The 24,997-nt window shown below is 41.9% G+C and overlaps 1 protein-coding gene and 2 long non-coding RNA genes across 3 annotated transcripts in view; all 3 read left to right on the forward strand.

The window, feature by feature from the left end:
- Positions 1–326: 326 nt before the first annotated feature.
- On the forward strand, positions 327–8,968 carry LOC138950120 (uncharacterized). Its single transcript, XR_011450510.1, has 3 exons — positions 327–536; positions 6,469–6,650; positions 8,517–8,968. It is a non-coding gene; the product is annotated as an uncharacterized lncRNA (long non-coding RNA).
- Positions 8,969–17,797: 8,829 nt separating this feature from the next.
- On the forward strand, positions 17,798–21,212 carry LOC138949649 (zinc finger protein 883-like). Its single transcript, XM_070321440.1, has one exon. The coding sequence runs from the start codon at positions 18,025–18,027 to the stop codon at positions 19,495–19,497; it is 1,473 nt and encodes a 490-aa protein (XP_070177541.1). The 5' UTR covers positions 17,798–18,024; the 3' UTR covers positions 19,498–21,212.
- A 135-nt stretch (positions 21,213–21,347) lies between these two features.
- Positions 21,348–24,997, forward strand: part of LOC138949675 (uncharacterized) — a 349,293-nt gene continuing 345,643 nt past the window's right edge. The window contains exon 1 of the long non-coding RNA XR_011450393.1: positions 21,348–23,575. This is a non-coding gene — a long non-coding RNA (uncharacterized lncRNA). The remainder of the gene's footprint in view (positions 23,576–24,997) is intronic.

The raw sequence follows: 24,997 nt of genomic DNA on the forward strand, positions 1-24,997 counted from the left end.
AAAAGTGCTATGGTTCAAGGTAGCGCGTGCTGGCGCGTAGTTTAGTCGGACCCCAAGGTAGTGCAAGGTCGCGTGCCATTCATTGTCGATTCATTGTAGACTACACATATCAAAGTACGCTTGGGACATACACAAACAAAAGACAGGGGTGGGACTCTTCCGCGGATCTCCGTGGACACAACTTTGGAATTCCGCTGGAGTAATCTATTTGTGCGTGTCAAATGATATTTAAATTTTTTTTTATCTCAAACAGCATTTATTTCTCAAACAGTTCGGAATCGTATTTGGTACAGTCTTCGCCTTTGCCTTTTCCGGTTTGCGAAACAAAATGGCAAGCGATTCACAGAGCACAGAGCATTCACACAACATCTCAAACAGGTCGGATTGATATGCAGCCGCGCTTCCGGGCCATTTGGGGATCATGATTTTGCAGCCTTGACTCTGGAAGTGGAACACGTGCCGTTTTTCTGTGGTGATGGAAGTGGAAAATGTTTTGGAAACCCCATGTGAAAACTAGATGATAGCAACTTGAGCTTGTAAGTAAGCATATTCTGTGTGTGCGTGCTTTTGTCTGTGTTTTCTTTTTTTTCATTTGTTATGTTTGCATGGCAGGGTACGAACTGAAATTGAAATGGAAGGTGCAAAGACAGATTCAACGAACTAAGTCATGATAAAGTTTGCCAACATTTGTAATTTAAACTTGACTGCTTGTTTCACAAGGGAACATCATTTTCCCAAAAAAAGGAATGGCCTTTCTTTTACCGTCGAGCACAGTCTGTGAAATTTGATCCAGATAGTTTAGATATGCCGTGCTCTTCCAGTCACCCCATAACTTGATGACTTCGCCAGGAATTCCCACAGACAAAGCGAACGTCGCAGCACCACGCCGGAAACTATGGCTAGAGTATCCAGGCCCTGCCAAGGCTTTCAGTTTCACCTTGGCGTTGAATTAAAGTTGATCCTTTGAGCGGAATAGCTTGCGAGTCGGGCTGAGCTTGTTTATCGCCCCCGCGGGTTAGGGGGAGTCCCATATTGGTTTGGACGAGAAAGAATTTACCCGATGCTCCCCAGCATGTCGTAAGAGGCGACTAACGGATTCTGTTTCTCCTTTTACCCTTGTTAAGTGTTTCTTGTATAGAATACTGTATAGTCAATGTTTGTAAAGATTTTATTCAAGTGGTATTTAAGAAATGTTAAGTCCTTTGTACTGGAAACTTGCATTCTCCCAGTAAGGTATTATATTGTACTACGTTGCAAGACTCTGGAGCAAATTTTTGATTGGTGCTTTTGTGAACAAGAAACAATGAGCGCTTCTGCTAGGCAAAGAAGGATAACTCTTCGGTACTTCGCCGCTGGGGGCGCGCGAATACCAGGACTTGCTTTTACTTCCGCCTGTCCGCTATCTACGCTTTCGCTTTGGACTCGTTCACTCCACGCTCAGTTCGACACTTCTTACTTTTTTCGCATCAAAACATGTCGAGGCCGTATGGTACCTGGACTTTGTCCGAGTTGAAAGCTGAACTGCGACAGCGGGATGCACGAACTTCGGGTCGGAAAGCAGATTTGGTTGAAAGGTGAGTTCAAAGTTGCTTCAGACTGAAGTTCAGTGATTTCTGTCAAGTGTGTGTCAGTTTGTGATCGCCGAAACTGACTGAGACTGACGTCGGCACGGTTTTGTAGCCTTTATTTTGGGCTTAGTTTGGAGAAAATTACTGCGAAAAAATTAAAGGTTCTTGTTTAAAATTTAGCCCAGATTACTTTGATAGTGGCACTCTTGACTCTTGTGCTGACTGAGTAGGCATGTTTTGAGACGTTCGTGAAATATTCTCCCACTCCACTTCCCACCGATCAGCTGTCATGTTCCCTCCACTGTGTGATAAGACTTAGTTTAAATTAAAATGTAATGCAGATACAGACACGTTGCTACACAAAAAAATCATAATTAGAATTAAAATTGTGAAAATCAGACTTAGCAACTTAATTACTTAGTTATAGTCATTGAGTCATTGTCATGGCCCAGTGATGCATTGAGAAATTGGTTTTTTTATTGGGGGGTGAGGGGGGGGGGGGTGAGGGGGGTTGGACTGTCCCAGAACATAAATAACAGAAGACAATATTTTGAATATTCAGCTATATTTAGTTTATATTTATTAGCTCTACTGCTTGTAGAGTTTACATATGAACATTTAAATATGCACACATTAATTTCATACCCATTGTGTGATTTCAGGTTGGAGTTCTATGGGATGGGCTGAACAAACAACTACATCACTCCCCACATCTACCTGTACCATTAGTACACATAACAATACCGGATAAACCCGTTAAAGGAACAGAGAAATTTACAATCACTGAGCCTCACATACGCCTCAATCACTGAGAGGATATTTGGATAATCAACCACCAGTACATACAAGTACACCCCAACAAGGGAAATGAGTAATAGTCATCTATAAATGATTATTCTCAATCGAGAAACAAAATGATAAGGATATGGATTTAAATAGTTGTCCCCTGACGAGGCTACCTTTCAGTTTCCCCAAAAAAACTCTATACAATCACACATTCAAAGAAGTTGTCCAAACAGCTTGAAACTGTAAATATAGCCGAAAAGTACCATCTTTGGGAGAGGTACTTAGGGATCTCTGGGCTGCCAACTGCATTTGCCGGGTTTCGCAGACTCTTGATTTGTAACCCCTATTCTTTAAATTTAAGAGTTGTTGCAGGTCAGGTTAGTTTCAGTTGTTCATGGTTTACTTGTGTCACTGTGTGATGAATAAAGTGTCATTATTATATGCCTGAACGAATTGGTGAATGTCTGTGTGTGATGAGAGTGATAAATGAACGAAGAATTGTGCAATGCATGGATGGCATTTTGTGTTTGGGCAGACTTCTGATAATATAATGTTTTTTGCAGTTTGCAGCAAAAGATAAAATTATTATCTGAACTTGATCGGTCAATTCAACTTTATCCATTAGCTGTATATGAAATATCAGGAGGATGCATAACACACTGTCAATCATTTTGCAATTGTTTAAAACATAATGTGAGTTTATGAATTCAGAATCAGATTGCTAAGACTGTGTAGTGCTATTTGGCAGAATATATTAATCTGTGAAGAATCACTTTGATCTTAATTTGAGCATTGAATGAACTACTGTATAGCTAATATCTTCTTGTAATCTTGCAAGAATGAGCACTGAAGATGTACTGATTCATAGAGTAGGCTTAACTCTCACTCACTGATGCATATAAAAAACTAAATAAGCACTCGCACAAGACTCAGTTTTCACTGCTCACAAAATCAATGCATAAAATAAACTGTACACACAGACAAATTTATGTAAGTGTAAAGTTTCAGTTGATTAATCACTAGTACAGTAATAACCAACAGTTAAACAAAACACACAGACCAGCACAAAAAGTGAACAACAGTGATGTGCACCATTATACAACACTCAGAATATGAAATATATCTTGGCAAACAGATTCAAGCCTGCCACATCACATACTGACTAAACACAGACATTCCAGGTACTATGGCTCTATGGTGGTGACCACAAACTAAACAGTTCCAGCTAGCAGCAGATATTTGGTCAGTCACAATGGCTCACACCTGCATAGATGAGCACAGCTATAATATATGTGTGACTGTTCACAGTTCAGTGTACACTGAACTGTGAACAGTCACACATATATATTATAGCACACTCACACATATACTAAATAACCTCTGCTCATGTCTTTCAGTATTGGCGTTAACCGCTAATTACCGGTATTTTACCGGTTGAAACGAGAAAATACCGGAACAAAATTGGCTGCCGGTATGACCGACGAGGTTGATTTTTAGAACTACCGTTTTTTTTTTCGCTGGTTAAAAAATAAAATCAGTACTCTGAGTTGGACTCTTACTGGTTCCAACGACCTGCCTACCGTTTTTTTCTGGACTGTTTGCATCATTAAAGTTTGCGTACCGGTTTGAAAAAATACTAGCGCCATCACTGGTCTTTACTCAAATTTGATAATGAATTTTGGAATTTAGCCATTAGTATCACTAATACATTGATCCACAGCTGCATTCATATAACCAGTGAACAAAAAAGTGCAACAGGGCTTATTTGTGCCCTATGATGTTCAGGTGAATACCACTATCCCAGATACCTGTAGAAACAGATGTGAAAAAAAAGTTTATGATTTTCTCAAGAAAACACAAATGACTGTAGTATTATGCAGTACTTGTAGAAAGAAAAGTACGCATTCATATCAAGTTAGGACACGTCTACCTCAGTGTGAGCATGCCTGCATAAAACAAAACAGCTTTGGATTTGACTAAAAGAACAAGAACAAACATTATGCATGTTTAGACACGACGTTGTTCCTGAAGTTGCAAAGCGCAAAGCACACAGACAATATGACTGTGGCCTGCTAACCATCCATCGCTTTCTCCTCTCAACATCTTTGGAAAACTTAAATCCCTTTGCTTTGTTGCAGTTCACTACACAACACTTGTTCGGCATTCTTCCGCAAAATATTATCTCTGCCGCTGTGTCCCGGTCAGTGACACGACTGTGTTACCCTTCCGCAGCGAAGCGAAATTGCGGGCGCGCCGCTGGAGCACAGGCCTGATTCTCGTGCGCCACCTAGCGGTAAACCCGGAGAAGCGTGTTTCCAGCAGAAGAGCTCATTGACAAGTGGCTCTATCCCATCTCCCCCCTTCCCTCCGTCGCAATATAACCTTGAATGGTTGAAAACGACGTTAAACACCAAATAAAGAAAGATGAGCTTGTTTATCGAACCAGAACGCATTCACTACACCAGTCACAGGGTCAAGAGGGTGTGGTGCTAATTTCGTTAAAGTGATGCTGAGAATTTTCTCATGGAATAGGCCGCTTGCCATGGGGATTTGACCTTGACCTTTCAGCGACGCCATTCATTGTCGATTCATTGTACACATATCAAAGTACGCTTGGGACATACACAAACAAAAAACAGGGTGTGGGACTCTTCCGCGGATTTCCGTGGACACAACTTAGGAATTCCGCTGGAGTAATCTATTTGTCCGCGTCATATGATATTTTACAATTTTATTCTCAAACGGCATTTATTTCTCAAACAGTTCAAAATCGTATTTGGTACAGTCTTCGCCTTTGCCTTTTCCGGTTTGCGAAACAAAATGGCGCACCGCAAAGACATTGTCGAACGAAGCAAATGTTCAACATTGGATGAAAGTTTGAAAAACAAGTGGAGATGGGATTGGACAGGGGAGAAGGTTGATAAAGAACTTATTGGAGAATTCATCACAGTATCTATAAATTGTTGACTGAATAATATGGAGAGAAGTGAAGATGGAATTGAGAGTTAAATTTTAATTATATTAAATTAAATTAACTCTGGAGGCTTGAGAGTTAAATTGTGCTGACTGAAAACTCCTGATAACTAACAGTAAGTTTGAGCTTCAATGCATTAGGGCGTCACTTAGATCATAGTTCATACTATTGCCAGTATTGGATTATGGATACATGGTTCATTACGTAAATATGCACCATTACAATGTTACCCTTGTTGTGTGAACTGAGTGGTTTGTTTGTGTTTGGTTGAGGTTGTTTTGGGTTTGTTTGTTTTTGTGTGTGTGTGTGTGTGTGTGTTTTTTTTTGGGGGGGGGGGGGAGCGAGGAGAATGTCCTTTTTACCTGATCCAAACAAGTACGAATTTACTTTCAGAATGCACCAGATTGCACAGATTTTAATGTACCATTTAAAAAAAATCGAACCCCCCAAGAAAAAAGTGATTTCCTCATTATTCATCACAAGAGAGTCCGACCCCTGAAAAAACATACTGTAACACACACAAAAACTGTTGCTACACGGCAGTTTGGAACACACTTTGTGACCCAGAAGTGGTTGTATACTTTGTAAATGTACATTATTTGCCAACCCTCGACACTGCGAAAAAGAGATAGCGGAAGTCAATACATCATATTGGTTTTTCATTGGCTACTTCCTAATGACTAGTTAGGGGGCATTTCATTGACAAAAGAGTTGTAACACTAACAGAGCTTTTCATTGTCGAAGTGTATACAGACCTAGCAATCCTGTAAACACTCAGAGTGCAGATAGCTTTTGCCTTATTTCACCTGTTTATCGCTGATTTCTGCATTCAATGATTACTTTGCATATAGTGATATATATACTGAGGGGTGCGTGCCATGTTTGTAGTTTGTGAAAACAAAACACTTTTGAAAGTCAAGACCACGACTTTTTTCCCTTGAAAAATTGAAAATGGCTGTTCAGATGTTCCTGTGGCGGCTGTGCTATTTTGGTGGTTGTGATGTCGTGTGGGACGAATTACCATAACGACCAGCTGCCATAGATTTTTTTTTGTACTGCAAGTGTAAGCAGAACCATTGCACCATTTCATCCTCGTTTTCTTCAAATACATGTATCACATTTTTTGTTCTTTTTCTACAGTAACGCCGTGAACAGTGGGGAACCATCAAGGCCTTCACTAGTGACCAGACAGGTACATGCAGAAGCTTCTCACTGCAGCATGGAGGAAGGAGACACAGCAATTCTGTCTGACATCAAGATAGAGATTGATGTCGCAGAAGAGACACCGCAGTACTGGCACATGACGGAACCAGAGCCATACGGTAAGGTTAACCAAACCTCTCTAACACTAAAACAACAAATGCAACATCCTCAATATACAATGTGCCTTGCTGAACAAATGCTAGCTTTTAATTGTTAAAGTGACATCTTTTAGGTGTGTTACTGTTAGTGTTAACATAACTCATAACTCAGAACTCATAACATTTTATTGATCCAACAAAGGAAATTAAATATGTAAAGATAATTTTGTCTTTTGAAGAAAAAGCAGAGAGAGCAAGCTTGTAGACAAAATAGTTTACGGTAAGTGAAGCTTTGTAAACAGCAGTACATCGCTCAGAAAAAAAAATATGCCTTTGTGTGCAGCTCATTGTAAATGTAACATCGATAAGGCAGTTTATGTTGAAACATACGATTGACTGAATTATAAGTGAATAGGCCAATAATTCCCCTGCCATATTTAGCAAACAGATTGCTTTTGTAAGACGTAGTGGCTATACAGTAGAGCAGATTGCTTTTATAAGACGTAGTGGATAGACAGTAGAACAGATTGCTTTTATAAGACGTAGTGGCAGTACAGTAGAACAGATTGCTTTTGCGAGGTATGATCCAAACAAAATTATCAAACCCCGATTATACAAGTCTCAGGCCACTGATCATAAAAAGTAGTATATCATTTGAAAGGTCAAACATTTAACTGGTATACCTCCAAAAGACAACCTCATTTGGTTACTACGTCATAAATGACGAGGTTTTAAAATACGTCACTTTTGGGTTGTGCTTCAAAACGGGGTCTTTTGTCAAGCACCATGAAAATCTTCACTTCTTTGATGGTAAAACGAAAATGTCTACAAAGCTGATGAATGTTACATGAATCAAAGTTGTTCCATATTCGACAATCTGACAAAAGAAAAGGGAATTTGAAACTGGGGAAAAGGGGAATAACTCTGACAAGCCAAAAAGATTTTCGAAGAGTGCTTTAAACGAGAATAATGTAGCTGCTGTGTCAAAATTTAAGAACTAAGACAGGGTTCAACACAACTCCAAAAGTCAAGGGTATTCATACCCTTCCAGGAAAAAAGTAAAGGGTTTTTATACCCCTTCTAGATTTTCACAGGGTATGAGTGACAATCGGTGTATCCATGAAATGTCATTTTGTTCCCATATGGTTGCCTGTCTGGTAGTTATCACCTTTGCCATTTTGATGATAGGCTAAAGCGAACAATGCCATCGAGATGATCAGTTTAAAGATATCGCGCAGTTTGAGGACAAGGGAGGCAACCTCTGCTTCATGGCGTGTCAGTGTCGTCAGAGGAGTGGCACGAACACGGCGTGTACTTTAGTGGTCTCAGAAGAGCAGGCGGCCTGCCATCCTGACCTCAGGTCAAAATGAGTTCGGCTCAGTCTCTCCCTGACAGGATGCCTTGAGTTTTCTTGTCTGGCAAGGAAACCGATATTTTTACATATTTTAGAGCTTTTTGTTATGTATTATTGATATAAGCAGATTCGCGATTGTCGATAATGATTTTTCATGGTGTTTTGTAATTTTTAAATTACAGGGGAATTTTTATTTTAGACAGTTTCAAGCGAGCTATTTTTCGCGGATGTATTTACTGTGCAAACAACTCTAAATATGGCATAAGTGTCACATGATAATCAACCGTTTGTTTTTGGCCCTCGCTGGAGCAGACGATTTTTTTGAAAGTGATGCAACCATATATTACGGTCTCCTTCCGACAGCAGTCCCAAAATTTTGACTTATTTTGACCTTAGAAGGATGTCTTTATCATAACTGTGAAAAACAGAACGGAGATAACTGTCAAAATCAGCCAATCTGCAATCATTTTCGTCTCGCGAACACTGCTCGTGAACAACATATGGGAGATCACTCTGTATTCTTCTTTTGATAGATTGGCGTGGGACTTTCGCGTTTGGTCAGAGACAACGGGCGATAGCCGTGGAGCGAGGATTATCAGAATGGCGGCCTACGTGCTGTTGCTTGTAAACTAGCAAAGGCTCTACCCTTTCAGCGTTTGACTTGTACGTTTTTTTACCTCTTTGGAGGAAAACAGTTACGTATTTATACCTCTTCACAGAGCATCTCGTACGTGATTTGTAGGGTCAAAGGGTATTATACCCTTAATTCTACATGTTGTGGAACCCTGCTAAGATTAAAAAGTGTACATGCGGGTATAAAGAGCAAAACATCAACTTTCATATCGTCGCTGTCGTGCGCTAACCGTGCAACTGCAGAATCAGTGATTTTACAGGAGCCTCAAAAAACGCGTTGTCGACGGCTGCAACGTCATCCCACATTTGACATGAACTTGTTTCTTATGCTTTACCTATGTGTAAACATGTGATATAATAAAAAAATGCAAAATATCTAAAATGTTCGTATTATTTCAGTTACACGCTTGACGACAGAAAATCTGACTGAAGTTACATGGTTAGAGTCAAGAGAGAGAGAGCTAACCGTGTAAGTGGTACATAATATGTCAAGAGAGAGAGAGCCTAACCGTGTACTCCGTCCCGCCTGCTCGCGTCTCTCATGCACATACACAGTTAGCGTTTACAACATGTGACAAATTAGAGCATTTCCATTGGTCGCAGACACAAGATATTTATAGAAGACATGTGTGAAGTCTGTGATTAGGGTTTGAGATGAAAAAACATTTTTGTCATATTTTGTCAGTTACACGGTTAGCGCACGACAGCGACGATATGGAACAATCCAGAGAGTTCTACTCAATGATCTTCCGCTCCAAAAGCTTGCCGCAAAATGGGTGCCTCATTAGCTGACAGGGGAACGGAAGGAGCATCAGGGTCCTCTCGCACGCGATCTGCTCAACCGTTGTGAACCCAGTAGACCCAAATTTGTTATTACTGTAATCACTGATTATGAGACTTTGGTTTCCTTCTACTTTAGTGCCAGAAAACACAGAAACAAAGCGTGTCTAGACCAAAATGACGAGATGCATCAAATGTGTGTAATAAGGGGAAGGAAAACTCAAACATCAGCATAGAGTGTGCATGGGTTTATTCATCACCATGCCAGGGAAAAAAACCATAAGAAAATGTACAAGATCAAAGTATAAAAATCAATTGAAAAGTATTTGTCATGACTGTCATAAAGACAGTGAACACACAAATAGTTGCAGAAACATCAACATGTGATGAATCGCAATCATCCAAAAAAGAAATAGTCATAACTATATACAGAGAGATCACAAAGAAAGAAAACACCTCATGAACATCCGTCTAATATTGTTAACCTCAACAAACAATCCCATTAGACACACCTTCCGCCCAATCCGGTGCTTAAATTCTCTAATGAAATCATCACTTTCAATCAGACATCCGTCTGGACTCATATGTGATTTAGGTTTGTAATATCACACACACACACAATTAAGTATTTACAGACATATTAGGATAACACAGGCACAACTGTCCTTCCACAATCAACAAAACTAAGCTGACAGATTAACAAGACAAAGTAACCGTAATGTTGCAAATTTGCAGACCTGTAAACAAACCTCAGAGCAGAAAATAAAAAAATAAACAGGCGGTCATGAGTCGCCTCACATCATCAGCTGGTACCCGAAGGCATCAGCTTAAATACTGAAAATCCAAAGACCTGAGGTCACTAATCCACACAAAAATAAACTAAGTAAAAGAATTTAGAAAAAGAATCTAACCTGACAGAAAGATATAGGGTAAGGGTATCTAATTCCGACCGATTGAGATCATTGTTTTTTTCTCAAGGCTGTAAATCGTAAAGTTTAGCAAATATGTCTTGTCTGGTAAGACCGGCGTTTTCTGTACGCAATTGGTGTTTTAAATAGGTGCCTGTGTCGTTGCTTCCCGTTATTAAAGAAGCGTTTGTCGGTAAACATTGGAGGTAGGTGTGGGAACCTAAATCTGACCGGGGGGTATCTCTAAATCCGACCAAAATCTACTCGGAACTAAATGACAGTGAACGTAATGTTTCTCTCAGGCTTGTTTTGATCGTGTAGTACACACACAAACACACAACTTCGTGACTTTCAGTGAGCGAAACACTATTAATTACTATTAAGCTTACTGAGGCTTACATGCTCGCAAACACTGACAAGCACCCATCTATGCACTTGCGATGTTGGTGTCTATTCATCAGTTTAGCAAGACAAGAGCGCGCGCACCTGTCATGAAGTGGATGGAGTGGTTGCAGCTTTTACTTTATCAAAACAAGATTCACTGGACATTTTAAATACACAATCTGATACCTTCCCGTGTTCATACGATTTTTCAAGAGACATAAACGTAAACAATCAATGCTTTTAATGGGATTTTGTACAGCGTTTTGAATTCTCTGCGAGGTGATTTAGATACCCAGTTTTTGAGTGGGTATCTAAATCCGACCGATAAGATTTTCTCCTTTTCGATTAAAAAGTGCCAGAAGACTTAGTCCGAACTATCAAAATACACTTCCAAAAACACTTAGTAACATCCATTTTAGTCAAATAGAACTCTGTTCATCAAGTTTTGTGACCTTTTTGTAAGAAACGTATGACGTACTTTTTCGCTACAAAGTTGCAGTTTCGCTCTGCGGGGGCTCTGGCAAAGCAGACGACACAAGGCAAACTTTCGCGCCGCGGAGCCGATGACGCAAATCAACTCTCGTGACAAAACGATTGGTCTGTAAAGTCGCGTCATCAACCGGTTCGTGACTGGCCTGAGTATGAATGGCATTCCTTCTGTTGTGGTGACGTGCACACGTCATTGATGTGAATGAGAAAATTGGTCGGATTTAGGTACCTCAAAAATCGGTCGGAATTAGATACCTTTACCCTAATCAATAAACATAGTTTTATCAAAAAGCATCAAAAATAGTTACACAATTATATACATTATATACAACATATTATAATTTGTTTGCAAAAACAATGCATCAATAAATTAAGTCAAAACAATCCACACAAATCTAAGTCAACTTTCATCTAAATCAGTGCCGGAAATTCCCTGAAGTAACATACAAGAATCAGCTGTAACACTAAACAGAAAGCGGATAAAAACATTTATACTGTTCAAAAAAAGAAACGCATAGCTTGTAATATTTGGTTAATTTAGTTATATGGCTACAAGGATATCCACCAAACTGCAGAAAATGTTTATCTGGTCGTCGACCTTTCGTCCATTGCCACAAGTGAGCTCTGCACGTGACGCATGCGTTATCAGTGGCTACAATGTCAAAATTGCTCATTTGGCATGACCACTCGTCATGCTTCAGTGTAATCTCGTGAAACTCGGGGAATATTGAGCTCTCACCATGTCTTCCAAAACCCATAAAAGCGAATTGTTCGCCACAAAGAAATCAGACGACAATTCAGCGACGAAAGATGGCCCGATTGAGCAGAGAAGACTGCCAAATTGCATTGGGTCGTTTACAAGCAGGCCAAAGTGAAAGTGCAATCGCCAGGCACTTCCACGTGTCCCAGAGCACCATCAGTAGACTGTGGGTCAGGTTTCAAGCCACTGGCTCCGTTGCTGACTTGCCACGAGCGGGAAGACCAAGGGCGACAACTGCTGCTCACGACCGCTTCATACGGCTCCGCCACCTCCGGAATCGTTTCCTGTCGGCCTCATCTTCTGTCCAGGCTCTCCCCGGGCCACACCGATTATCGGACCAGACCGTGCGGAACCGCCTGCATGAAGCTGGTTTGAGAGCTCGCAGACCTCACAGAGGAGCTGTCCTCACCCGCCGCCATCGCCAGAACCGAGTGCAGTGGGGCAACCAGCACCTTCGCTGGACCGTCCGGAATCACTGGAGACACGTGTGGTTCAACGACGAGTCCTACTTCCTGCTCCAGCGACATGATGGTCGGAGGAGGGTCTACCGGAGAGTAAACAAACGTTACGCGCCCAACTGTGTGGATGAGGCACCCGTTCATGGTGGTGGAGGCGTCATGGTGTGGGGGGCGATCAATACCGCTGGAAGGAGCACCCTGGTGCACGTCCAAGGGCGCATAACTGCCCAGCGATACGTGGAGGAAATTCTGCGCCCACACGCCCTTCCTCTTCTGGCTGACCAGGATGCCATATTCCAGCAGGACAACGCTCGCCCGCACACAGCACGACTCACCACCCAGTTCCTCACCGACCACCATGTCCAGGTGCTTCCCTGGCCATCCATGTCGCCAGACATGAACCCGATAGAACACCTCTGGGATGAATTGGACAGACGTGTGCGCAGGTGAGAAGAAGCGCCGGCAAATCACCGCGATCTATTGCAGGCACTTCAGGAGGAGTGGGACACCATCCCACAGCAAGATATCCGGCATCTGATCCAGTCCATGCCCAGAAGGTGCCGGGCAGTTGTTGCTGCTCAAGGCAGTCACACCCCCTACTGACTTGACAGCCTCGGCACCCAATCGTATTGATTGACTGATTGATTTGAAGATGCAAATGAACTGTGTGTGCATTCAACTGTGTCCATACCAAATTTCAAACAAATAATCTAAATATTGGATTTTCTGTTAATTTTTTCGAAAAATAAAACAAATTTGGCAAGTAGCAACTATGCGTTTCTTTTTTTGAACAGTATATAATAACAAAAGAAAACCCAAAACTGAAGTTTAAAAAAAAAAACGGGCCAAGTCAGAAAAGAAGGAGTTCCCTTGTTTACCCTTGAATACCGGAAGTGATGTAAAACTTCTTTATATGGGAGGAGACTCCATATCTCTAGCTAAAAATAGATCTCCAGCGTGAGCTTCAGCGACTGACTGACGGGTTTGACCTAGTTTGGAAACCCACGCTTTGAGAGTGGCCACTTTGAATCGGACCAATTCTAGAAACAATCAAAGTTCTACAAAGACTGATAACAGCAACGTCCCTTCCAAAAGTTACAGGAAAATACCCCATGATCAACATCAGCAGTTAGAGTTGATTTAAACAAAATGAGTTAGACTCGAAAGAGAAATAAACGATTCTGGCACTGATCAGACCCACGCACTGATCACAAGACTAAATCAAACAAGTGTTTTTGAAGAAATCTTAATTCTTCAAAATAAGTATCCTAAACCAAAATAAGGAACATAAAAATCATCGCATACACAAAGCAACTTTCCACAAAAATAAAATTACAACAATAGAGACATACCGGTCCGGGAATCAGATCAAACGGATGAAACGCAGCCAGAAGATAAAAAATGTCACTGGTAGCACTGTGCGTAAATGGACAGTCTGGTGGGGGGTGCGGTTGTAGATGTGCATGAGTTCCAACAGGTGCTCGTGCCATCTCCTCTTCTGATCTGTTGAAAGGGTTCTGAGAAAGCCGTGCATGGTCCTGTTGAATCTCTCGCATTGTCCATTCCCAGCAGGATGATACGAGGTTGTTCTGGATTTCTTGATACCATAGTGTCTGCATAGTCCCTGGATGAGGTTCGCCTCAAAACAGCGGCCTTTGTCGGAGTGGACTCTTTGTGGCACCCCGTAATGGACAAACCAGTGCTTGATCAACGTCTTTGCCACCGTCGCTGCTGTCTGGTCTTTGGTGGCGATGGCTACAGTGTATTTGGTAAAAACGTCTGTGATTACTAGAACATTCTCCGTGACATCACTGGCTGGCTCCAACAGCGTAAAATCAACTGCAATGACCTCCAAGGGTTTTGACGCTAGGAGATGCCCCATGGGTGTGTGAGTTTTGGCGCTGGACTCTTTTGCGAGCTGACATCGTTGGCACCGTCGACAATACTCTTCCACGTCCAAGTGGATGTTAGGCCAGTACGTTTGTTGCCGCAGAGTCTGAAGGGTACGGTCAGCTCCCTGGTGCCCGTTCCTGTCGTGCGCACTGTCCAGCACGGCAGCACGAAGTGACTGAGGCACGCCAAGTTGTCTCACAGGGCTGAACAGGCAAAGTAGAACTTAGTTATTGTTCACAACAATTTTGCGTCGTCTGCTACCTTTCTTTGTTTACCGTTTCGGCTAGTAGGTTAGCTCCCCTGATTCACCAAGACTGACCTGTTTAGATGCTGACCTAATTACCCAGTCTCATTGGTCCAGCGAGCGATGCATAGCTAGTTGTGAACAATAACTAAGGTCTACTTTGCCTAATCACATTTGTAATTGATGTTTTTAAAGCAGAAACAGGGCTATTCGCTGTATTTTTTACCATGAAGGTCCCGTTGCTGTCGATTTTGTTATTGCTACTAACTGCAGTCATTGTCACATACTATGCAGAAACCATTTTACCCAAACTTATTCACGAGTTTGGCAGTCAGCGACCAAACTGCCCTTCTTCTTCGTGAAAATGTCACTCTCCACGAAAGAAAGGCCGTAACTCCATTTCTAAAAGACCAAATGATCTTATTTTTGCCTCACACTGTCTTCAGACCTGAGTACACCCCTTGAGATTGCTGAACATACCCTCTTTGAACATCAGACAAGTTTCACTGCACCCAGGACCTACAAAAAAGCCGTAAAATCAGAGCTGAAAAGCAACCCCAAATAAGGCCAGCTTAAGTCCTCTTCTGATTGGCTTAGACACTTGTGACTCTGCATCAATATTGGAGGAGAGTAGTTCTAATGACCGCTGTAATTTGGGCCAGATACGCCAAACGGTCTCTGCGAAAATCACATTTGATCATTTTGTTTGAATCATACCTTGTGTAAGACGTAGTGGCTATACAGTACAACAGATTTTATCCTACATACGTGAGGGAGACTATGCCCCACATGCCAAACTCCTACAATAACGCCAGATTCCTTCTGCTGGACTGAGATTTAGAAAATTGCTGCCGTTTTTTCGAAGCCAAAGGTAATATTTGACTAGAGCGGACTTGACGTCACTCATTGCAGTTGCACACAATACGCTAACGACTGCAGTAGCTTAGAACAAACTATTGAAGCGCCTGTATGGTTTACATATGTGCTAATTAGCCACGCAAGAGACCTGTATGCATCATAAAATGCAAGAGACTTGTATGCATCACCGTGTACACTACATTGGGTGTGCACGTTAAAGATCCCACGATTGACAAAAGGGTCTTTCCTGGCAAAATTGCTTAGGCACAGTTAATAATTGTCTACCTATACCCGTGTGACTTGGAATAATAGGCCGTGAAAGGTAAATATGCGCCGAAATGGCTGCAATCTACTGGCCGTATAAAATTTCATCTCACACGGCATCACTGCAGAGCGCCTAGAACTGTACCAACGGAATATGCGCGATATAAGACTCATTGATTGATTGATTGATTGATTGATAAAATGGTGTTGAAGGCCTTACAAAATGTGTTTCGTCGGGTTTTTGTATTGTGTTGTATGGGGAGATTTATATAGCGCTTGACGTTCTCTAAGCGCTTTGCATATTATATTCTGCCGTGTTAGATGGAATGTTTTACACAATATATCATGCATTCACATCGGCCAGCAAACCTCAAGCCTATTAGGGCGAGCATTCACCTTTCACGGCTTTTATTCCAAGTCACACGGGTATTTGGTGGACATTTTTATCGATGCCTATCCGTCGCGATATAACCTTCGTGGTTGAAAACGACGTTAAACACCAAATAAAGAAAGTAAATCGATGCCTATACAATTTTGCTAGGAAAGACCCTTTTGTCAATCGTGGGATCTTTAACGTAGTGTACACGAAGGTACCTCGGTTTTTCGTCTCATCCGAAAGACTAGCACTTGATTTAATTTTACTCTACACCTGACCCAGGGTCGAATGCGCAACCTCTCGCTTCCGAGGCAAGTGTGTTTACCACTCGGCCACCCAGAGTCGGTTTCTATGACTTTTTTGTGTGAAAAGCTTTGTTTCTTCGGGTTTCTATGACTTTTTTGTGAAAAGCTTTACTCATTCTGTAAACCTCCTGTTAGGCGGAGTGGGGCTTTAAACAAGACAGGCAAAGAAAACTGACTGTTTTGGAAGAAAATTCCCGTCGCGATATAACCTTGAATGGTTGAAAACGACGTTAAACACCAAATAAAGAAAGTAAAGAAAGAAAGGAAGAAAATTTATTGTTTTCTTGACAGTGGGAATGATTATACCGGTAGTATGTCCCGCGCATGTGCGGGCTGCCGGTGAGGGGAGGTAACTAACATGGTCTTGACAACAAGACTTTGTTTTGTTTTGGGAGTTACCTCCCCCTGTTACCTGGGTCTGTACTTCAATGTCTAAGCATCAAACGGAAGTTAATGCTATATATGTGAGTTGGATACGTACATGTATATTAATTAAATGAAAATTTATTTTTGAAATTTTCGATTTATTACTGTAATAGATACCAGAGACTATAGAGTACATAGAGACGCTTCATCCTTCTTTGCACTGCGGTGCGCAAGTGAGACAGGCCGCCAGCGCGCGGGAAAAGAGCAACTCCCTGCCGCACAATGAAGTTTAGTATAGCGGCTGCTGTCAGCTGTGTTTATATCACGTTTGTATCAACATACCATCTGTTCTGTCCGGCTGACAGTGCTGCAAAAAGTAACTGAATGAAAAAATATGTTTGGTTTGTGAACATCCTTTTTAAATGACCATATAAACACCGCAGAAAATGGTGTAGAGTAAAATTAAATCAAATTACTTAGGCAATACCTGCTGCATCGCTGTAGTTATGCAAACATGATTCAAGTCTGTGTCTTTTCATGAACTAACCGTCGTTATTTTTGTGTGTTTTAGTCAAATACAAATACATACTGTATACATGGTCCGTTAAGCCTGAGAAAATATTGTCAGGAATAAATGGTTAACAGAAATAGTTCCCGGTTAAATCGGTAACTAAGGCATTTAGTCAACTTTGCGTCGTCCCAGCACCTCGAAAAGAAATCATCATGTAAGGAAAACTGTAAAATACAGCAACTTAAACAACATTCTTGTGACCAAGCTGACTTCAAATTAAAGAATCTTGGTCGATTGATGATTGTCTTATTTCTTATCAGTTGCCTCTTTCTTGTTCAGAAAGCTCTCTCTCTCTCTCTCTCTCTCTCTCTCTCTCTCTCTCTCTCTCTCTCTCTCTCTCTCTCTCTCTCTCTCTCTCTCTCTCTCTCTCTCTCTGAGGCAGTTACATCCACACACATACACACACACACACACACACATACACATACACACACACACACATACACACACACACACACACACACACACACACACACACACAAACACAAACACACACACACAAAGACCATGCCCCGCTGCGTTTTCTTTATGGTGCCGCTATGGTTGTGCTGCACGATATCGCTACTGCTGTGGAAAGTGAAAGTAGGTTTTTACATGTGTCCGCGTGGTGGCGCCACAGGGCTTCCTGTTTCAATTTTCAGCGCCGTATGAAGCGTCTCTGTGTACTCTACAGTCTCTGTACATACTAATTTGCATCACCTATATCACTTGCATTCCTTTCAGTGCCGGACAGGGAGGTCAAAACCGCTACCATGACTGCAGTGCAGTCATTGGACGGAAAAGCTGCAGTCAACACAGCTACCATGCCTACAGTGCAGTCATTGGACGAAAAAGCTGCAGTCAACACAGCTACCATGCCTACAGTGCAGTCATTGGACGGAAAAGCTGCAGTCAACACAGCTACCATGCCTACAGTGCAGTCATTGGACGGAAAAGCTGCAGTTAATGGGCACAGCGATGCCTGGCTGAAACCAGAGATTCAGACACCAGAAATACAGACTGCTGTCGACAATTGCAGTCATACTTGGCTGAAACAAGAAATACAAACACTAGAAACACAGACTGCAGTCAACACCTACAGTGATACCTGGCTGAACCATGAGATACACACACCAGAAACACGGACTGCAGTCGACACTCATATTAGCTATACATGGCTGAACCAAGAGATGCAGACACCAGAAACACAGACTGCAGTCGACAATCATAGCAATATCTGGCTAAACCAAGGGATACAGACACCAGAAACACAGACAGCGGTCGACACTCATAGCGATATCTGGCTAAATCAAGAGATACAGACACCAGAAATACAGACTGCAGTGAACACTCATTTAACACATACAGGGGAGAAAAAGTATGAGTGTACTGAGTGTGATGCTAGTTTCAAACTGTCTTCTTATTTGAAGCAACACATGTTAATACATACAGGGGAGAAAACGCATGCATGCAATGAGTGTAGTGCCGTATTTTTACGGTCTGGTTCTTTGAAGCAACACATGTTAACACATACAGGGGAGAAAAAGTATGAGTGTACTGAGTGTGATGCTAGTTTCAAACTGTCTTCTTATTTGAAGCGACACATGGTAACACATACAGGGGAGAAAAAGCATGCATGCAATGAGTGTGGTGCCAGGTTTTTATGGTATGGTCAGTTGAAGCAACACATGTCAGCACACACGGGAGAGAAAAAGTATGAGTGTACTGAGTGTGATGCTAGTTTCAAACTGTCTTCTTCTTTGAAGCGACACATGTTAACACATACAGGGGAGAAAAAGCATGCATGCAATGAGTGTAGTGCCATGTTTTTATGGTCTGGTAATTTGAAGCAACACATGTTAACACACACAGGGGAGAAAAAGCATTTATGCAACGAATGTAGTGCCATGTTTTTACGGCCTGGTGATTTGAAGGAACACATGTTAACACATACAAAGGAGAAAAAGCATGCATGCAATGAGTGTAGTGCTATGTTTTTACGGTCTCGTCAGTTGAAGCAACACATATTAACACATACAGGGGAGAAAAAGCATGCATGCAATGAGTGTGGTGCCAGGTTTTTATGGTCTCGTCAGTTGAAGCAACACATGTCAACACACACGGGAAAGAAAAGGTATGAGTGTACTGAGTGTGATGCTAGTTTCAAACTGTCTTCTTATTTGAAGCAACACATGTTAAAGGGCAGCTGTTGGGTTGTGGCTCTCAAAATCTGTTCATCAGAATGAGTTCTCATGTAACTGAAACTATACTTAAAAGTTACTTGGTGATTTTAACAGCTTCATAACACAAGTCCGAAGATTTTAGACATGCTACAATGTCTTTAATCAAAGAAAGTTTGCATTCTTGGCTGAGTCATCGCAGCCCGCTCGAAAATTACTTCCCTTGGACGCGTGACGTCAGCCGAGGAATCGGCCGGGTTGAGCGGCGCTCTCTTTATGCCGTGTAGTGGGTGCAATCGGGTTGTCTAGTCAAGCCCTAAAGCATACTTCACGGGTAGGTGAAGAAAAACTTAGGATTGGGTGTCTTCTCCCAGGCCAAAGTTTCGCAGTAAAAAACGGAGTTTATAAAGTGTTTTCCGTCCCCCTCCTGCTTTTGTTCAGGTGTTCCCACTTGAACCCTGTTTTTGTTCAATTTATTGGCATATAATGTCACGCGTCGAGGGACACAAACACACACACACACACACACACACAAACACACTCACACACACACACACATGCACCCACAAACACAAACACCCACACCATCACACACCACACACACACACACGTGTAATCACACACACACACACACACACACACACACACACACACATACGTGTTATCACACACACACATACGTGTTATCACACACACACACACATACGTGTTAACACACACACACACACACACTCACACACACACACACACACACTCACACTCACACTCACACACACATACACTCACACACACATACACACACACACACACACGATAACCATCACAATCACAGTTTGACAACTGAATTTATCTTCGATTTTGTTGCGGCCGAACCCCCCTCCCCCATTTTCCACACTAGATCCACTCTCTTCCCTTTGTCTTATCTCGTCTACCTACTTGAGTGAGTAACTGAAGAGGTATTGTCATTATCTCTTTCCTAGATTTTCCCACCGACAGAGTCGGTTTTTGTCTTGAATTCAGTACCTCACACGTACACGGTAATTGGCGTGACACCTCAAGCGGACCTTCTTCAGTGTAAAGTGTTTGCTGACCAGGGACACGAGGGTCTGTGGTTGAGCAACGTTATGGTTTAACCGGGTGGACTGGGGGAGTAGCAACAGCATGTGAACCACTTTAGAAATGACTTGTGAAGGTTGCAGTTGCAGATCAAAGAAGAGAAGATGGGAACATGGGTCCTGAGAATATACCACCACGCTAATACTTTACTTTGTGCAAGAATCAATCACGCGTACAGCATTACAGATGCCCAGCTGTACTCTGCATTATACTGTAAACTTCGCACCGGCCTTATCGGGTTCCTCGGATGACGTCACTGCCAGGCTAACGCAGAGTTGTCGGTCGCGGATTTTGAGTCGTTTCGGCCTGCCAACTGCTTCGTTTTCTTGCGGATTGTGAGAACTAGCAGAAAGTTTCACGCATTTTAATGGTTTCAAACTAATGATAAAAGTATCTTCTTCTGGACCAAATCAACAGTCTTTAGTTGAATCAACTCTGAAAACTCTTAAACGCGTGTTTGCACGCGACTCCGTGCATTTTTGAGGCCAGGCAACCCGACAGCTGCCTTTTAACACATACAGGGGAGAAAAAGCATGCTTGCAATGAGTGTGGTGCTATGTTTTTACGATCTGGTGATTTGAAGCAACACATTTTAACACACACAGGGGAGAAAAAGCATGCATGCAATGAGTGTGGTGCCAGGGTTTTACGGTCTGGTTGTTTGAAGCAACACATGTTAACACATAGAGGGGAGAAAAAGTATGAGTGTACTGAGTGTGATGCTAATTTCAAACGATCTTCTTGTTTGAAGCAACACATGTCAACACATACGGGAGAGAAAACGTATGAGTGTACTGAGTGATGCTAGTTTCAAACTGTCTTCTTATTTGAAGCAACACCCCCCGCGGGTTAGGGGGAGTCCCATATTGGTTGGGACGAGAAAGAATTTACCCGATGCTACCCAGCATGTCATAAGAGGCGACTAACGGTTCTGTTTCTCCTTTTACCCTTGTTAAGTGTTTCTTGTATAAAATATAGTCAATGTTTGTAAAGATTTTAGTCAAGCAGTACAGAAATGTTAAGTCCTTTGTACTGGAAACTTGCATTCTCCCAGTAAGTTCATATATTGTATTACGTTGCAAGCCCCTGGAGCAATTTTTTTATTAGTGCTTTTGTGAACAAGAAACAATTAACAAGTGGCTCTATCCCATCTCCCCCCTTTCCCCGTCGCGATATAACCTTGAATGGTTGAAAACGACGTTAAACACCAAATAAAGAAAGAAAGAAAGAAATTTGAAGCAACACATGTTAACACATACAGGGGAGAAAAAGCACCCCCTGCGGGTTAGGGGGAGTCCCATATTGGTTGGGACGAGAAAGAATTTACCCGATGCTCCCCAGCATGTCGTAAGAGGCGACTAACGGATTCTGTTTCTCCTTTTACCCTTAAGTGTTTCTTGTATAGAATATAGTCAATGTTTGTAAAGATTTTAGTCAAGCAGTATGTAAGAAATGTTAAGTCCTTTGTACTGGAAACTTGCATTCTCCCAGTAAGGTATTATATTGTACTACGTTGCAAGCCCCTTGAGCAAATTTTTGATTAGTGCTTTTGTGAACAAGAAACAATTGACAAGTGGCTCTATCCCATCTCCCCCCTTTCCCCGTCGCAATTATAACCTTCTGGGTTGAAAACGACGTTAAACACCAAATAAAGAAAGAACCTTTTGACTCTTGACCATACATCCTCGACCTTTTGTGCCTCGACATTGTAAACCTCGACCTTTTGTAACCAATCTAGGTGTGTCTGTGTGTGTTTTTGTCACTTTGTGTGTGATTTTGCCGGTGTTTGTCGCTGGGCGAAAAGGGGCATTTTGCAACTGACAAAATTATTCAAAATCCCAACAAAGCTTCTAGTTTCAATGGGTTTATTGACGTTTAACATTACATCGACTCTCTGATTTTCAGTGGCACGCAGCTTGGATTCTTTAAGGCTGTTTCTGAAAAGACTATACGTGAATTGATTGTCAGTTCACCAACAAAGAGCTGCGATCTTGACCCCATACCAACAGATCTACTTAAATTGTGTATTGATGATCTTGTTCCTGTCATTACAAAACTTGTTGACGACTCGCTCGCCACTGGTTTGGTGACGTTCTTAAGCAGGCCATTGTCACACCACTTCTCAAAAAGCAAAACCTAGATAAAAATATTCCAAAGAATTACAGACCTGTTTCAAATCTGTCATTCGTTTCTAAAATCCTAGAAAAAGCTGTTCTGCTTCAGCTACAGGACCATCGCTGCGCCAACAACCTTCTTGAGACATTCCAATCTACCTATTGTAAAATCCACAGCACAGAAACTGCTGTCCTTCGTGTAATGAACGGCCTTCAGTCAAACGCTGACTATAGGCTAGTCTCTTTGCTGGCGTTGCTTGACCTGTCGGCCGTTTTTGACACGATAGACCGCAGTATCCTTCTCAGACGACTCTAAGTCACGTTTGGCATCACAGGCACTGCAATCGATTGGTTCGCCTCGTACCTGTCAAACCGCAGTCAGTGTGTACGCATTCTTGACTGTACCTCTCGTTTTTTCCCTCTGAAGTTTGGTGTCCCTTGATCAGTGCTCAGTTCTGGGGTCATCCTTTTTAGGTTATACATACAGCCCTTTTCGCAAGTCATCCGGCGACATATGTTTGATTTCTACAAACATGCAGATGACACGGAAATAGAGAAAGCTGCCCCTCCGGTTGATTTCCAAAAACTTACTGATGAGACCACACTGTGTGTCCAGGACGTAAAACAATGGATGAACAAAAATAAACTGAAATTAAATGACGACAAAACAGAACTCATGGCTGTAGGAAGTAAACATTACAAAGGAATTGATATGTTAGACAGTTTCAAGCGAGCTATCTTTCGCCGATGTACTTACTCCCCCCTGCGGGTTAGGGGGAAGAATCTGTTTCTCCTTTTACCCTTGTTAAGTGTTTCTTGTATAGAATATAGTCAATTTTTGTAAAGATTTTAGTCAAGCAGTATGTAAGAAATGTTAAGTCCTTTGTACTGGAAACTTGCATTCTCCCAGTAAGGTCATATATTGTACTACGTTGCAAGCCCCTTTCTTTCTTTCTTTATTTAGTGTTTAACGTCGTTTTCAATTGCAAGCCCTTGGATTAGTGCTTTTGTGAACAAGAAACAATTGACAAGTTGCTCTATCCCATCTCCCCCCTTTCCCCGTCGCGATATAACCTTCGTGGTTGAAAACGACGTTAAACACCAAATAAAGAAAGGAAGAAAGATGGAATCAGGTGTCGGAAAGGAAAGCATGATGTTTGGAAATTGTGTGCGGGTTTCATGCTTGGATATTGAACTTTGCTGACTTGTCACAGGTTAATTTACATGTAATATCAGTTTTTAACTGCATCATCCTTCACACATTATGTAAACATCTTAACATTTTCTCCAAATAACCCAAATGGTGCAATTTGGTTTCATCTGAGCTTCAAGTTTGCCATTAAAATCTGTTCCCGCAGTGGGGCACTGCGGTTATGAAATTAAAGGCCCCTCCTGTTTTTGGAACCGCAGGAGCTTTCTAGTTTGCTGTTAGGTAGATTTTTGGTTCCTCTTTCCTGTCATGCTCTCTTTTTCTTCATGAATTCTTTTCTTTTTTCTGCCTTCTTGCTCATTCACCTGTATTTTTTCCAAAAATCTCTTCTCTTGCCGCTTGTCTCGCGATTCATGTATAGTTTAATCTGTTAGTGTTCTGATGTAAGTCCAGCAGTAGATAGGTTAAGCCTATTTTAACATACTGGAAACTGGTAATCTTCCAGTAGGTATTAATTTAGTTTTACTAAAGCCTGCTGGGACACAAGTAATGGGTTAGTGCATTTGTAAACAGGAATCGCTTGACAAGTGGCCCCCTTCATCCCCCCCTTCCTCCCCCCCTTCCTCGTCCTGATATGGCTCTGCGTAGTCGGCTGGACGTTAAGCAACAAATAAACAAACAAAATTAAAATCTGTTTTTAGAACCATTTTCGCCTCCCCAGAACAAAAGCAATTTCGGCGGAAATTTGCCTTTCCGCGGACAATTCCCATGCCGGGTGCATGTTTTGTTGTTGTGTGTGTGCGTGTTTTGTTGTTGCGTGTGTGCGTGTTTTGTTGTTGTTGTGTGTGTGCGTACCCCCCGCGGGTTAGGGGGAAGAATTTACCCGATGCTCCCCATCATGTCGTAAGAGGCGACAAACGGATTCTGTTTCTCCTTTAACCCTTGTTGAGTGTTTCTTGTATAGAATATAGTCAATTTTTGTAAAGATTTTAGTCAAGCAGTATGTAAGAAATGTTAAGTCCTTTGTACTGGAAACTTGCATTCTCCCAGTAAGGTAATATATTGTACTACGTTGCAAGCCCCTGGAGCAAATTTTTGATTAGTGCTTTTGTAAACAAGAAACAATTGACAAGTGGCTCTATCCCATCTCCCCCCTTTCCCCGTCGCGATATAACCTTCGTGGTTG

The sequence above is a fragment of the Littorina saxatilis genome, linkage group LG16 (genome assembly GCF_037325665.1).
Source record: "Littorina saxatilis isolate snail1 linkage group LG16, US_GU_Lsax_2.0, whole genome shotgun sequence".
Taxonomy (NCBI): domain Eukaryota; kingdom Metazoa; phylum Mollusca; class Gastropoda; order Littorinimorpha; family Littorinidae; genus Littorina; species Littorina saxatilis.

What these genes read in the sequence shown, in the direction of transcription:
- LOC138949649 (XM_070321440.1), top strand. Translation starts at nt 18,025, where the DNA reads ATGACTGCAGTGCAGTCATTGGACGGAAAAGCTGCAGTCAACACAGCT.